Source organism: Oryzias latipes, chromosome 2 (assembly GCF_053564925.1).
Source record: "Oryzias latipes strain Hd-rR chromosome 2, Olatipes_Hd-rR_3.1".
NCBI lineage: Eukaryota > Metazoa > Chordata > Actinopteri > Beloniformes > Adrianichthyidae > Oryzias > Oryzias latipes.
This window is the reverse complement of record NC_136238.1, coordinates 1,673,330-1,688,511: the sequence shown is the minus strand read 5'-3', so window position 1 is coordinate 1,688,511 and position 15,182 is coordinate 1,673,330. Positions and strand designations below refer to the sequence as shown.

General features: G+C 47.1%; 1 protein-coding gene across 1 annotated transcript; it reads left to right on the top strand.

The window, feature by feature from the left end:
• Positions 1-25: 25 nt before the first annotated feature.
• On the top strand, positions 26-15,151 carry rgn (regucalcin). The gene is made up of 8 exons (XM_004084583.5): positions 26-161; positions 902-1,095; positions 6,348-6,530; positions 6,601-6,701; positions 11,288-11,402; positions 14,360-14,491; positions 14,694-14,848; positions 14,919-15,151. The coding sequence occupies exons 2-8, from the start codon at positions 933-935 to the stop codon at positions 14,967-14,969; spliced, it is 900 nt and encodes a 299-aa protein (XP_004084631.1). The 5' UTR covers positions 26-161; positions 902-932; the 3' UTR covers positions 14,970-15,151.
• The last annotated feature ends 31 nt before the right edge of the window (positions 15,152-15,182 follow it).

Genomic DNA, 15,182 nt, shown 5'->3' with positions numbered 1-15,182 from the left:
CCCCCCCCCCCCCCCCCCATTCACACCACAGAACCCGCGGATGATCAAACTTCCTGATTGATCTCACTGGAGGGGGCGGGCTCGACAGGGTGGGTGGGGCTATCGGCCAGCTTTCTCTCACGTGCTGCGTTCGCGAGGAAGTTTCCAGAGTGTTTCCACAGGTAGGTGTTCGGCCGAACCTGGACCAGAAGTCTACTCGAACCGCCGTTAGTCTGGATTTGTCTCCAGTGTCCGGTTCGGGTCCACCGGCTCGAGCAGGTCCGAACTTTGACCCGCTGCTCTTATGTAACCGAGCTGTGACCCGGTTCTGAAAACTCGGACCAGAGCTCAGACTGGAGTGAAACCGAACCGCGGGAACAACAAAACCCACTGAACAAAACCGGTCCACGTGACTGGTTCTGCTGGTGAAAGTCTTTAGAGAATTCGGTTCGGATCTGTTGACAAGTGACTGGACCTAACTGTTAACCGGTCCCAACGACCGCTTCTCTGTACTTCCGGTTCTGTCAGAGTCCTGAACTGAAGGAAGTTCATTGGTTTTCCTCGAAACCAGAACCGGACAACTTTTCCCGAATCCAGACTCAGATCTCGGTTTTACACCGATTCGGTTCGGTTGATCAGCTTCAGGTCCAGATATGTGTTATGCAGAGGTTCGGCCATAAAAGAGTTCTGCAAAGAAGAGTGGATCAATCACTTCTGACGTCACTCACCTATGAGATCAATCTGGAAATGTGGGCGGGGCTTCACTGGAGTTTAAAGAACAGTCTGACACACAAGACAGCGTTTGTTCTGGGTCTAAAGGAGGTTCTTTGGTTCCTTCTGGAACATCTGGTTCTTCGTCGGAACACTAGCAGTCTTGATGGAATTGATCTGGCCTTTGAATTGAAATGTGCTGTTTCCATAGTAACAAGCGATCCTCCAGAGGACAGGTGAACATGTCGTCCGTGACGGTGGAGTCCGTGGTCAAGACGCCCGCTCTCATTGGAGAAGGGCCTGTGTGGGAGGAGTCAGAGCAGACGCTGCTGTTTGTCGACATCGCAGGAGAGAAGATCCACCGCTGGAGTTCAACCAGCAACCAGATCCAGTCTGTGGAGACAGGTCAGAGGCGGAGCTTGTCTCACCTTTTACCTGTGCAGGAACGACGACGCTGATTGCTGAGCAGGAAGTTCACATTTTGGAATTGATCCCATTTGTGACAAACGTAAAGATGTTTTCTGAAGGACTTTGTTCCAAAATGTGACTTTGAAAATCCGTGTTTAGAATATTGAGTCTCAGAATCAGAAGAAAACATTGACTCTCTGATCATCACTGAGTCAACAATCCTTTTACTTCATTTATCAACTAGAACCTCCAAATGTTTGTTCTGTCCACACGTTACTAAAATTAAACATTCTATGGCGTTTCATAAAATGAACGATCGTAAAGACAGCAGAGCGGCGTATTCAGGCACTGAGTGAGGAACCTCACAACCGCGCAGCTGCAGTTCTGACCGAGGGACCCGTGTTTCAATACTGCACACCTGCAAAGCGCTGATCCCGCCGTCAGTTCTCCTCTGAACCCTCACCTGGATTTGTGCGTAGTGTTAACGGGGGTGTTTGGCACTTGGGGGGCAGGTATGGGATTACATATCTGCCATAAATTGAAAGTACGTAAAGACAACTAAGCGGGCCTTTTTAGAACCTTAAAACCGTGCAGGCGCAATTCTAACCAAGCGACTCCGTATTTTACAACTGAACGGCTGCAATCCTAACTGAGCAGTGATCCTGCTCGGTCAGTTCTCTTTTACGCGCTCACCTGGATTTGCGCTCAGTGTTAAGGGGGGTGTTTGTCACTTGGGGGGCAGGAACCTTTCTGGTTGCAGCGGGGCAGAACTTTCTATTAGAGGCTTTAATAGTAAAGAACCGGCGGCTGTCAAGTGGATGAAAACAGTAACAAATGCAGTGATTTTCACATGAGAAAAACTTACAGCACAGAAAAACAGCTCCGGCTGTATTTTGGGTCCCGCCCCTTTAACTGTCTCCACCAATCATTCTTGGGGAGCTTAATCACATGTCATCAGTCTGACCAATCAGAAGTGGTTAAAGTCTTCACTTCCTTGTCCCGATTTAGCTCGTAAAGTCGCTCAGTTCTAACAAAAATACCAGCTAAAGCTCGTCTTTTGCGGTGTAGCTTTCCACAGCATCCGGTGTCAGACCGTGGAACAAGTGAACAAAACAATGAAGCTCTGAAAACCGATCTCCAGCCGTTTTATGCACTACATCTCCCATGATGCATTGGGTTGAGAGAGTGACAAGGCACAAGGAGATCTATCGTTAAACGTCTTGAAACCAACGAACACACATCATACTATTTTTAAATCTTCTAACTTAACTTTTATTGCATCTTTTAGAAAAAAACAGCTGCAGTTTCCAGCTTTTTCTGACACAATTATCACTAAAATGCATGTGAGATTGTGGAGGGAGGGGCTGTAGATCAATACAGACTATGAGTTTCTCCTTCTTTTTTTTTAAATTTTTGGAAGCTGGTGTGCCGCGGGATTTTTTTTAAGGTTAAAGTGTGCCGTGTCTCAGAAAAGGTTGAAAAACACTGGTCTAGATGACCCACCTCCCAATGTTAAAGTGCCTAGGATAGCACAAGGGTTACTATTAACACATACCGGTAAAACATGCATGCTGGTGTGTGTTTGGAAAAGGAAGCGAGTGCAAAACTGAGTTGGTTGTGATTTATTTTTCATTTTTTCAGTCATCAATCAGCATCCAACATCCATCAAAGTCCTCATCTTCTGAATCTGAACCGTGTCGGGCTGCATTTCTATCAAACACCCCAGCTTCCCTTCAGTCGTCGTCAGAGTCCGTCTCTTTGCTATGCTGCTCCAAAGAAACAAGCAGACACGCGTCAGGACAAGCTTTAGTTACAGTCCCAAAGTGTGGCGTAACTCCCCCGGCGCTGCGTCCCAGAGTAAGGGGGGGGGGGGACAACTTTTCACATTCATCTGCTGGAAGTAGCAGCGCTCAGCCTCGAGTTTATCTTCCAACGCAGGCAACCTCCTTTTCTGTGGAAACTCAGCTGCTGCTGCGTCTTCTTGTCTTGTCGGAGTTGGTTTTCCAGCATCCTCACTTGTGAACCATAGATTCATCATTTTAAATTCTCTGGCAGCTGAGGTTCATTAAGTTAGAAAGATCTTCACAGATTCAGACTTCAATAACTCTTCTGATCAACGTTCAAATGTGTCAGCAAGTCTCAATCATTTTGTATTAACACAGAGTGAACTACAAAAGCGTTTCTAAAGAAAGAATATATATTTTCTGCCTTTTTATCAGTATTGTTCCTTTCAAGCTGTGAATGCAGTCATGCAGCAGACGGACCGAAGGGACCGAACCACAGCTGCTCTATTCCCGTGTTCCTCCGCGTAGCTGATAGCTGCAGTTTAAACTGTGCTTTATAATCGTGTCTCTTTGAATTTCCAGGATTTCCAAAGTTGTTCTGCATTATTCACATATCTGCTCAGGGCTCCAGACTAACTTTTTTCACTAGGAGCACAGTGGCCCCCAACTGAAAATTTTAGGGGCACAACCAGAAAATTTAGGGGCGCATACTGTAAATCAACATTCTAACCAAATCTACTAATTTCCACTGTATTACGAATAAATACTTTAATAATAGATGCAGAAATTACAATGTGCTGTTTCAAATTCAGTGTCACATTTTATTCTGCACTTTTGAAGATGCAACAAGAAGGTAAACTGACAGCAGCATCGCTGTCATGACAGTACAAATGGTAAACAAAATACCATACATTTAGAATTAAAAAAACGTTTTCAGTAACAAAGTGATTACCGTAGTAACCTTTCGGTCATTTCACAGTTTCAAACAATACTTAAATGTATGTAAACATTAGGGGATGGAAATTCATCTTGGTGACACCAAATAGGTGCAGCCAAGATGCACAATAAGTGTGTTTGTGATCACCCAGATGGACGCAACGCTGCGCAGATCACCTGGTGTGTGACATATATTTTTGTTTTTGCTCCAACATCACCTGTCAATCAAAACAAAAATATCACGAGAAAGGAGTGGGAGCAAGGCACCAACCTACGCGAACACAGCTGGAAATTTAGTACTGAACTGACTGAAAGCTGCCCTACAGACTACAAAACAATGCATTATGGGACATGTGTCCTGATGGGTTTTTTGTAGTTCAGTGATCAATTAAAATAAATTAATATGCCAACTGATTAAAATAGGCTACATACATTACAAAACATTAAAATAATTATAAAAGATATAATATCACAAATCACAGATCATACTAAGGGGAAGAGGCATATTAAAACTAAATTGAATTTTAAGGACAGCTGTCACGCATGTAGGTGTGGGACATTTATGGTCCTCAGCTGACCATCTCCCGCGGGAGCGGTGTGCTGCATTGACAGCCGCGCATGAGAGCAGTGGTTTGGTTCGCGAGTTTGAGACCCCCTGCTGTACACTCTGGCACTGGTACACTAGCTGCAGGTCGGAAGAACGAATCAATAGTTCGCTTATTCATAGCTCAGACGCACATATCAGGTTGTGATGATTTTTATCTCCGTTTCCTTCCAACGCGCGCTCGATTATCTCTAGGCCCCGCCCCCTTCACGCATTTTAGCCACTTACAGTGACTTTCCCTATTCTTCTTACACGCAGTGGCCGAGTGTGTGCTCGCGTCTCATGAGTATGTGTGCGAGTTTGTGTGTGTGTGTTTGCGTGCGTGTGCGCTCGCGTCTCATTGATTATTTCATTGATCATTGACGTGCCCCTTCCATGTTTAATGAAAAAAAAATACGGAGGCTGGGGGAGGCAAATTTACTGGTCGCGCATGTGCGACTGGATGTAAAATTCAGTCGCACACTCTCAAATTTTGGTCGCAAAATGCGACCAATTGGTCGCAGTCTGGAGCCCTGCTGCTCCTTTGTACTATGGGGGGGTGTCTTCTTTCACGTCCTCGCCTCTCTCCGTACCGTCATCATGCTGTTCTCTCCTAGGTCCTCTTTACCAAAGTCACACAACACATTAGGGCCGCTCTGTACATTTAGGAGAAAATGGAAGACTTTCACCTTATGGTTGTGTAAGTGCTGTTTATAGAAAATATGATGAAAGGCAGAGAGCCGCATGCAGCTCAAGAGCCGCCTGTTAGCCCCCCCTGCTCTGAAAAATGAAAGTCCCGCCCCTCTGCCTCGCAGGATAAGACATGCAAATTTTAGCCAATCAGATCAACCAGAAATGTTTCTGCCCCCAAGTGAGAAAAACTCCCCCTTAACACTGAGCGTAAATCCAAGTTAGGGCGCAAAGGGGAAGTGACCGCAGAGGATCAGCGCTCAGTTAGATCACAGCCGTGCAGTATTGAAATACGGGGTCCTTCGGGTAGAATTGCACCTGCATGTTTGTAAGGTTCCTCACTCAGTTCCTGAAAACGCGCTCAGTTGTCTTTACACCCTTTCACTTTATGTCAGCAATGAAACGCCATAGATGTAAAAGCTAAAATCATATTTGATGCATTTCAGAAAAAACCAAATCTCATCTATGGCATCTACAGTTTGAGCAGCGAGAAGAAAAGCTTCTTCCTGTTCAGCCTCTCATCAACCAACATGAAATAGTCTGATCACCGTTAAACCCAGTTGTTCAAAGGTGAGATCCCAGATGCACTTTGGGTTGTTTAAAGATGTGGATTTCTTTGACAATCCGACCTTTGTGATGGTAGTTCTGATTAGGAAGCGTTCCCGTTTAAACAAGTCTCATCCGGGCCAGAATAAAGATCGGATCCCCCTTCAGCTCTGGCTGAGTGTTCAGAGGCTCCTGTGTTCCAGCATGTTCACCTTTCACCGTCTCAGAGCAGTGACTCATGCTTTTATTTGGTCTTTTGCAGCGTCCTGACTGGACGTCAATCAATCCCCTCTGCGTCGTGTCTCCTGTTCAGAACGTGTTCAGTTTGTCAACTCGACATGAATCTGTGATCGTGATCAGATCTCTGTCTTCATTCATAATCCTGGATGTATTTTTCTGTGAAGGTTTGAACTTTGAGAGTTTAAACGACAGAAAAATGTCAAAATGTTCACGTCTGTTTGAGAAAAGTGCAGAAAGTGTGTAGTGACGGCCGCTACACCACCGTGGACCCTGGCATTGTCATTGTCAGAGGGGTTCCAGGCCTTGAGGGCTGGCGTCCAAGGATTTCTAAAGAGCTTCCTTTGTTGCATCTTATTGGCTAAACTCAGCGGCAGGACGCCTCTGCTCTGTATAATTGGAGGGTCCAGCTGGATGGGAACGGGGGGGCTGTGTCCGTCAGGGCAGCAGATTCACCTGCCGTCTTATTCCAGGTGACACGGTGGGCTTTGTAGTTCCTCGTGAGTCAGGCGGCTACGTCGCTGGTGTTGGCCGCAGCATCCTGGCTGTTGATTGGTCCTCTCAGATGATGACACCTCTAGCTAAAGTTGATGAAGACAAACTCAACACAAGACTCAACGATGGCAAAGTTGATCCATTTGGACGGCTGCTGGCAGGTAAGCCGGGGGTGCTGTTGTCTCCTCCCCTTTTCATAAGTGTCATGGTACCAGTGTGCTGACTCCTCAGGTACGATGGCGAAGGAGAGTCCGCACGGCCAGATTGAGAGGAAACAAGGATCTCTGTACTCTGTGAACTCTGACCTTGCAGTGACCAGGCTCCTGAGCCAGGTATCGTCAAACCCATGGGCTGTATCAGAGAACTGGACTGAGCTGTGACCCCCCCCTCCCCTTCCCCAAATGAAGCCAATTCAGACACCATTTTTCTGCAATACGGGTGCCGCCAATTGGAGCCAGTCGGCAGTGATTGGTCTGAGTCTGTCTGAGCCACCGTTTCTATGGCAACTACCATCTCCAATCAGGCGTGAGCTGGTGGGAAGGCCACACCCCTTCTAAGGAAAGCATCTCGGGATAGTCTGACAATCAGGTGCCGGCAGGCAGGCACCAACGACTGATTGGTCAGTTTCTAACTAGACTAACTTGAACTACAGAAGAATATGAAATAATGATGATCAAAAGATGTTCAAAGAAGTCATACCACAGTCCGGGTGAATACTCGATTCTGATTGGCTGCTGGGTGTGCGTTAAATAGTGATATACCACTGGATAACCGCAAGGTGAAAAAAGGAAGTTCCGGTCAGCTAGCTTAAATGTTTTGTATCACTGCGCCGGCTTCAGTAAAACAACCTTTAGCTTCCTCATTTGGACAAAAACAAGCAGTCAGAGGAGAACCTTCTCTCTGAACTGATGCTTGATTCAACCCATTGGAAAGATCAGCATATATATATATCGCTTTATATCGCCAAATCTTGACTGCAGCGGTGATGCTGCGTGACGCGGACTATTTGTTACGCGCCGCACCACCTAACAAATAGGAAATTGGAAAAAAAACAAGAATTAAGGACAGTTCCTGTTTGGAACGCCAGGGGGCGGGATCACTCAGTCCAGTTCTCATATACAATCCATGATCACACCTATGTACCACAGCAGTTTGTGTTCACCTGTGCCATTGTACTCATAGTAGGGTTGGGCGATGTCCCTTAAATTGGCCGTTGATGATGTTTGCTGTCAACCATCGGGATGGACGATGACATCGTCGGGGGGGGGGGGGGGGGGGGGGTGTATTTTTACATTTTTCGTTCTTATATAACTGCTATTCGTTTTTTTGCTTTTTTCATTTTATTTCCCAACTAATGACTGATCCGCGATGATCCAGTATAAACTGAGGGAAGTGACTTTAACAAAAAAAGTAACAAACAAAATAGTAAAGAAGTAGTCCGCTCCTGCACTTCACTAGTGAAGTGGACCGGCGGAGCGCGGACTTACAGCTTTGTGTTTGAGGGGAAGGGGGGGGGGCTTTGTTACATGAGCGCTATGATTGATGAGATTTAAGACTGCGATCCGTCCCGCAGCTCTAGGGGTACATGCAACCGAACTCAGAACCGGGTCTAAAAGTGTGTCTGAGCACAGCTCGGATCGTCAGCACACACAGCGGTTTGAGCTTCAAAGCAGAAATGTCACTCAGTCCTTAGAAAACATTCAAACAATCACGTGGATTTGTGTTTCCAGTCGTGTCCCGACTAAATAAAGGCTGATGTTATTCTTACATGTTTACGTGCAGCCAGCAAGCAGCACCACCCAAAGCTAATGTTGTTAGCCCGTGTTAGCATACTGCTAATCCTGGCTCCGTTCAGAAAAAGCACTGACCACACGGATTAAAATTCAAATGATGAGCAAACAGGTGTTTCATAATAACCGTAACATTATTAAAAGCACGTTTAGAAGATCATCTCGTATTTTTCCGAGCTGACATGTCAATGTATATAGCTGCTTGGCGCTGTTTAACATTGTTTTGTATTGAATTGTTACATTCAATAAAGTTTGAAAAAAAAAAGCCGCTCGGCGGAATTTATATCCTTCCGGTTTTCAAACCCTACTGCGCATGTGCGAATGATTTATTCCGACGGAAAGTGTGACCTTAGTGAACGTTTTTATATTCTGAAAACATTTTTCTGGGCCCATCTACACGGTTGGATTCTAATCCGACCATTGATCCCATCAAGATATTTTGCACATGTAACCGCGGCTTATGGTGTCGACGCGCAACGTGGCGGGGGCGTGGCATCACGATGGTGTTCTCTCCATCGGGATGTCAGTCACCCATCACGATGGACGATGATATCGTCCATCGGCACAACCCTAACTCATAGTATTCTTCCTTTTTTAAGTGCCAAATGATTTTTATGTCAACTACTTACATCCCAAATTGCTCTGAACAAATTACAGTAATAATAACCCAGTAATAGTCATATTTAGTGAAACCAACAGCTGTTTTCTTCACAAACATCAAGGTTCCTTCTTAGTTTTGGGGGATTTATACTGTCCAACTACCACATCTGTTGAATGTGAACTGCTTCTTTCAGTCCAAAACATCCAATCAGAAAATGCAGCACTTCCCTCAGATAACTGCTTCAATTACAAATGTTTGTGTTGTGTTTTTGTTCCTGTTTCTACTGGAACAACACAAAAAAGTAAAGTAAATATTCAAACTTAACAAAAATTCAAACTAAAGAATTGACTGGATGCTTCTGTTTTAGTTTGAATGACTTGGGGCAGGTTGCAGGTGTGGACAATATAGTAATTGCACCTGCAACCAGTGAAAATGGAGAACTCGACCTTTGTGTCATGTGTCAGACTGATGCTAGAGAAACAAAAGAAGTGGGAGGAGTCTGGGGATGAGTGGACAAGCATGGACAATCTTGAAGCTTATTCATGAAATGTAAAGACATCATGGCGGCAAACACAGTTGCAGCATCCTGGTGCTTGGTGGGGAGGGTGAAGGGACATCACTGTGAGTAATCAGGAGATGTCCCCTCAGTGCCCTACCCGCTTATTTTAACTGCACCCCCTTAGTGCACACACCCCTTACTCCTCAAAATACACATTCCAACACAAACACACACACATGCACACACACACCCTCACAAACACACATACACGCACACACATTTTGCAAGGAAGGTGGGACCTGGGTCCATCTGTCCCCTACCCCTTCCCTGGTGGGGGGTGCGGGCCCCTTGGCAACGGCGGCCGTGTCCCCTGGGTGCAGGCTTCCTGGGCCCGGCGGTTCTCTCTCCGCACAGTGGGGGGGGTTTACATTACACCTGAGCCGGGGGTGTCCGTGTCCCTGGGGGGTGGGTTCTGGTCCTTGCCCCTGGGTGCTGGGCCCCGCCAAATCTCCAACTGTGGCCGAGCCTGGTCGGGCCAAGTTTACAACACCCCTTGTGGGCCCCCTTTTTCCCCGGGATGCTCCCCTCCTGGGCGGGGGCGGCTGGGCCCTGCCTTGCTCCTCCCTGGACCAACCATGGGCCGGGTGGGTGGCTGCCTGGAGTGCGGAGCGGGTCTCCCTTGGGGGGTCCTGGCTCGTACCTGGGGTTGGGGCGGGGGAATGCCCAGAACTCCTGGGTGGTGATGGGCTGCTCGTCTGGGGCTGTGGGCGCCCTTCTCGGGTGGGGCCCTGCGTTGGGCTCTCCCGGCGCGGCGGGGGGGCTGTTCTCCTTGTTGGGCTGGGGCTGCGCTCTCTTTCCCCCCGTGCCTCCCTGCTCTCTGGCTCTGGGGGCCTCGCGGCGGTCCTGCTGGTCCTGGCCTGGGTGGCGGATTTGGTCGCCCGGGGGGCGGTTGTCCCCTGCCTGCTGCCGTGTGGCGTTGGGGGGTTCCGGCTGTAAACTTGTTGCTATATGCTGCTTCATGGTCTTATCTCCCCCTCCTATTATCACCCCCCCCCCCCCCCCCCCTCTAACATCCCTCTCTCTTCTTCCCTTCTTTCCTTTTCCGTCCGGTCCAACACCAAAGATTTTCAAACATGGTTGAAATTAATAAAGTTTGGCCTCAATTCCAAAAGGGGTTTATTCAGACACACCTTTGGTTTGTCTGAAGATTAATAACCTCTGTTGTTAAAGTAAGATATGTCCAACACAAGAGGCCGTCAGCTCTCATCTGCCTGCTCAGCTGTTGGACAGGACGAGTTAAAAAAAAGTCTACCCCCCCCCCCCCCACTCTGGACCCCTACCACTTTGCATATCGATCTAGCCGATGATGCCATCTCCACAGCCCTCCATTCAGCCTTCACCCACCTGGAAACAAAAGACTCTCATGTCAGAATGCTGTTCATTGACTCAAGCTCCGCCTTCAATACAGTCCCCCCACCCCCCACCCACCCCCAGTAGGTCCTCCACAAACTGGACCAGCTAAGACTAAACACCTCCCTGTGTAGCTGGCTGCTGGACTTTCTGACAGGGAGACCACAGACACTTCGTGTCGACAGCAACACCTCCATCACCATGAACACAGGGGGAGCCCCCCAAGGATGGGGGCTGAGCCCCCTCCTCTTCCCTCTGCTGACTCACGACTGCACCAACCTCTTCATCAAGTTTACTACAAAGTTTTGCAGACTTGATGAATGTTCATTTTCCATATGCTATGGCCCCCCCAGGGGGGAGAGAGTTTGGAGTAGAGCCTCTGCTCCTTGAGAGAAGCTGGAGGAAGAAGGCGGGGAAAAGGATGGATGGATGGATGATGGATGATGAGCATTTTACCAGCAGAGACACGTTTTATTTCCTAACTTACCTACCAGCTGGAACACAGTCCTCTTTGTCTTTAACTTGGTTGATGTGGAAAACGAGTAGTTAGTTACTTTAAGAGGGTTAGGGTTAGCATTCTGGACGGTAGTGACTTTAACGGACCAACCTTCCTCACAGGTGGACATCTCCAACGGGCTGGAGTGGTCTCTGGATCAAAGAACCTTCTTCTACATTGACAGTTTGTCTCTGACCGTTGATGCCTTTGACTACGAGCCGACCAGTGGATCTCTGGGTAAGGACACTCCTGCTGAACGCCTGCTGTAACACTTTGAAGATCAGCTGTTGACCCTTCAACAGTTTATGCAAAGCAAAGAAAGACTCAGATTTGTCTTTAAAATGTTGGACATGGGAAAGCTGTGAGAACTGTTTCTGTGCATTTTCAGCCATGTTCAGTAAAATGTCCAGTTTCAGGAGAGTCACGCTTCAACCTACATGTGTCAAAGTCATCTTCTCTCCTCGGTCATGAACTGTCGTTTGGTTTGGTCTTTTTTTCAGTCGAAGTTCTGGGCGTATTAATGACCTCACATGCTGAACTGCACTGTTTCCACATTGGATTCAGAAAAGGCCTTTGACCGGGGGTCGGCAACCCGCGGCTCTTTAGCGCTGCCCTGGTGGCATTTTCAAAGATGTTTGAAAATGTAAAAAGATGGGAGAGAGAAATATACTTTTTGTTTTAATATGGTTTCTGTAGGAGGAAAAACAAGACACAAACATTCTTTACGTTTTCCAATGCTGTAAGAGCTTGAAGTATTAAAATTGTAACGTCCAGCATGTACGTCACTTGCAGCTGGAAAAGGGGAGCCAAGCTGTCTATAAGTTGAACTGTCAATCAACTGACTGTGCTGAAGATAAGTCCGTTTCCCTGACATCGCACGATTCCGCATAGTCACAGAGAGGAGAAGGTAGTGAGGAAAGTTGAGAGCATACTCTCTTTTCCGAAATTACAAGCCCCGAATTTTATGATCACGCACTACATTGAACATTGCACAGTGGTCATCAACCTCTCCCCCTCCCACACTTATGGTCCAACAAAAAGAAACAAACATAACAGGAAGAATAAACTAAGGTGGAACAACAAAACTGCCGTATGAAAAGAAACGTGGGCAAACAGAAACGCTCATGCGGAGCCCTGATAAGATCAGGAGACCGCATCCCACAATCCCCTGCTGCTAACAGACCTAAAATGCACGCGACCTGGGGGTTAGCCCCGCCTTCAGCCCCTAAGGCTTATGGGAAGTGGGAGTTTTGGGTAAAACCTTGAGTAAGAGTGTTGTGAACTGAAGTGACGTCCATGCTGTTTGGGCTGTTTGTCTGTGCTGGGATAAATGGACTAAGAACTGAGAAGGAGATTTCGTCTCTCCTGCTATTAATTTGTCACTGAGACTTTCCGGGGTCGTGTGGTGTCTGAGGCACGGACAGCCCCATTTAGAAGTGTCTTGGTAAGCGGTTTGGCTGCTGCTATCCCGCTTGGGTGACGGTCCGGCTGGGTCATTACAATATTAAACTTCAACATTTCTGTCAACGGAGATTTGCGTCATAGCCTGCGACACACGTTTCTACCAGCAGGGCGGCGAACCGCTAGGGAGGTGGCTGATGTAAATGAACCTCCATCAGTTCCGTGCATTGGTGGATGAAGTTGAAAGCGAATATTCTGATGTCCTGCTACACAACACAGTCCGATGGCTGTCCAGGGGGGACGTTTGCGTCACTTTGTCGTCTGTTTAGAACACGTGAAAACATTCCTGAAAAGACCTGAACTACACGCAACTGGAAGATGCTGAGTGGCTGGAAAAGCTGCACGTTTTGGTGGATGTGACTGACAGGCCACCTAAAGGAGCTGAATGAAAGTCTGCAGGCGCCGCAAATGCTCGAAGCTGTTCTGTCATTCCAGCGCAAGCTGACTGTCATGGGGAACGTCGTCAGGAACGTTCCATTTTATTGTTTTTGTTCGAATCCTCAAAATAAAAATGACATCAAAAATCAGATTTCTTTATTACATTTCTTTTATTTTATCAAAGCAATGAAACTTAGTTCATTGCTATTATAATGAAGTTAAACTTGAACAACAGAGCAGTCACGTGACGCGTCGTTTTCCCAGAATGCACTGCAGGGCAAATAAACATTTAATTGTTAATAATGCTCATTCTGTATTTGTAGAAACTTAATCATTTTGATAGTAGGCTAATATAGAGAATATAGATACATATTGCATGTGTTGCCTTCATTATAAGGCTTAAATGGGGCTTTTAATATTTTGCGGCTCCAGACATTTTTGTTTTCTGTTTTTTCCGTCCAATTTGGCTCTTTGAACATTTTGGGTTGCCGACCCCTGATCTAGACCCAACCAGATCAAGCCAGGACCTCCAGCATGCATCGGGTCAGCAGCGCTAAATCTGAGCCATGCTACCTGACCGGAGAAAGGTGTTGTGTCCCCTCCGGGTGGAGCGCTCCTGCCCCAGGTGGAGGAGTTCAAACATGTTGGGGTCTTGTTGACGAGTGAGGGGAAATTGAAGCATGAGATTGACAGGCGGGTTGGTGGTCCGCTGTCATGCGGTGGCTGAACCGATCCTGTTGTGCTGAAGAGAGAGCAGCCAGAAAGCAAAGCTGCAGAAATGAGTTTCCTCACTGGGGGGCTGGGGGCTCTTAGAGGCGGGGGAGGAGTTTGGTCACCTGCAGGGAGCTTGGACTGGAGCTGGTCCAGAAGCCTCAGTGGAGACGTGTTCTAGGCATGTCCCACCAGGCCCAGACCCCAGGAAAGGGGCGGCTGGGAACGGCCTTTCCCAAAGATTACATCAAGACAGAGAATTGAGGTTATCCAGAAATCCTTCAATCATTTACTCCACTGCAGTAGGAAGAGACGGAGAAATAGAATCAGTAGAACTAACAACCATAGAACCAACAATGATAGAACTAATGAAGTGTCTTTGTGTGCCATTTAAAGCGCTATACAAATAAAATTTATTATTTATTATAGAACTAACGACAATAGATCTAACAGCGATAGAACTAACGACATCAGCAGAACTTCTTCTGCTAACACATTCCCTGCAGCATCAATTTTGACAGCAAGACGATAATCCTTTTGGCCAGACCACACTTGAAAATAAGATTTTTTTTCTTTATCTGTTTTGCTTTGATAAGTACACTTTTTTTTGCACACGAACAAAAGAAGGATCTGTGTCTGTCTAGCGAACCGGCGTGTGGTGTATCGCATGAAGGAGGGGGAGGGGCTTCCTGACGGCATGACCACTGATGTTGACGGCCGCCTCTGGGTAGCTTGTTACAACGGAGGAAGAGTGATCCACATCGATCCCACCACTGGTGAGTGCTGCTGGCTGAACTGGTCGCACTGGGAAACGATCCAGTTAGCCTCTGATTTGTAAACATTCCGGTAATAAATTCACCGGTAGGCCCTTTCACACCCAAAAAACATCTCCCTGCTCATCTCTGCTCGTATCACACACGAATGACCAGAAAACGGCTTCATGTCTGACACCTGCAGCACCTGTCTGCTTCTCCTCAGGTGTGCAGCTGCAGACTGTCTCTCTGCCAGTGACAAAGGTCACTTCCTGCTGTTTTGGAGGTCCAGACTTTTCTGACCTGTTTGTGACCTCAGCCAGTCTGGGCCTCGACCAATCAGAGAAGAGCCAGCAGCCTCTGGCGGGTAACACCTTCAGGGTGAGTGTTTACTGACGTAAAGACCTTTCTGACATTCACTGAGTGACTGTGGACATCTGTGTGTGTGCAGGTGAGAGGACTTGGGGTTAAAGGTCAACCATCAAGGTCATTCATAGGATAATTCTCAGAATGCCGAGACCCACCCGGAAAACCAATCTGCCACTCACTGTTGGAGCAAATCAGAGCAGAAGCAGAACCCTTAGAATCTTAAGGAGCTGTCAGCTAGTTAGAAATAAGAATCCAATGTTATTCATTCTGACTCTACTTGAAATAAAGTCCGCCTTAAATTGGCACTGCAGCAGATGCTTCTGGGTAATGTGGTTTCTCAGACAAA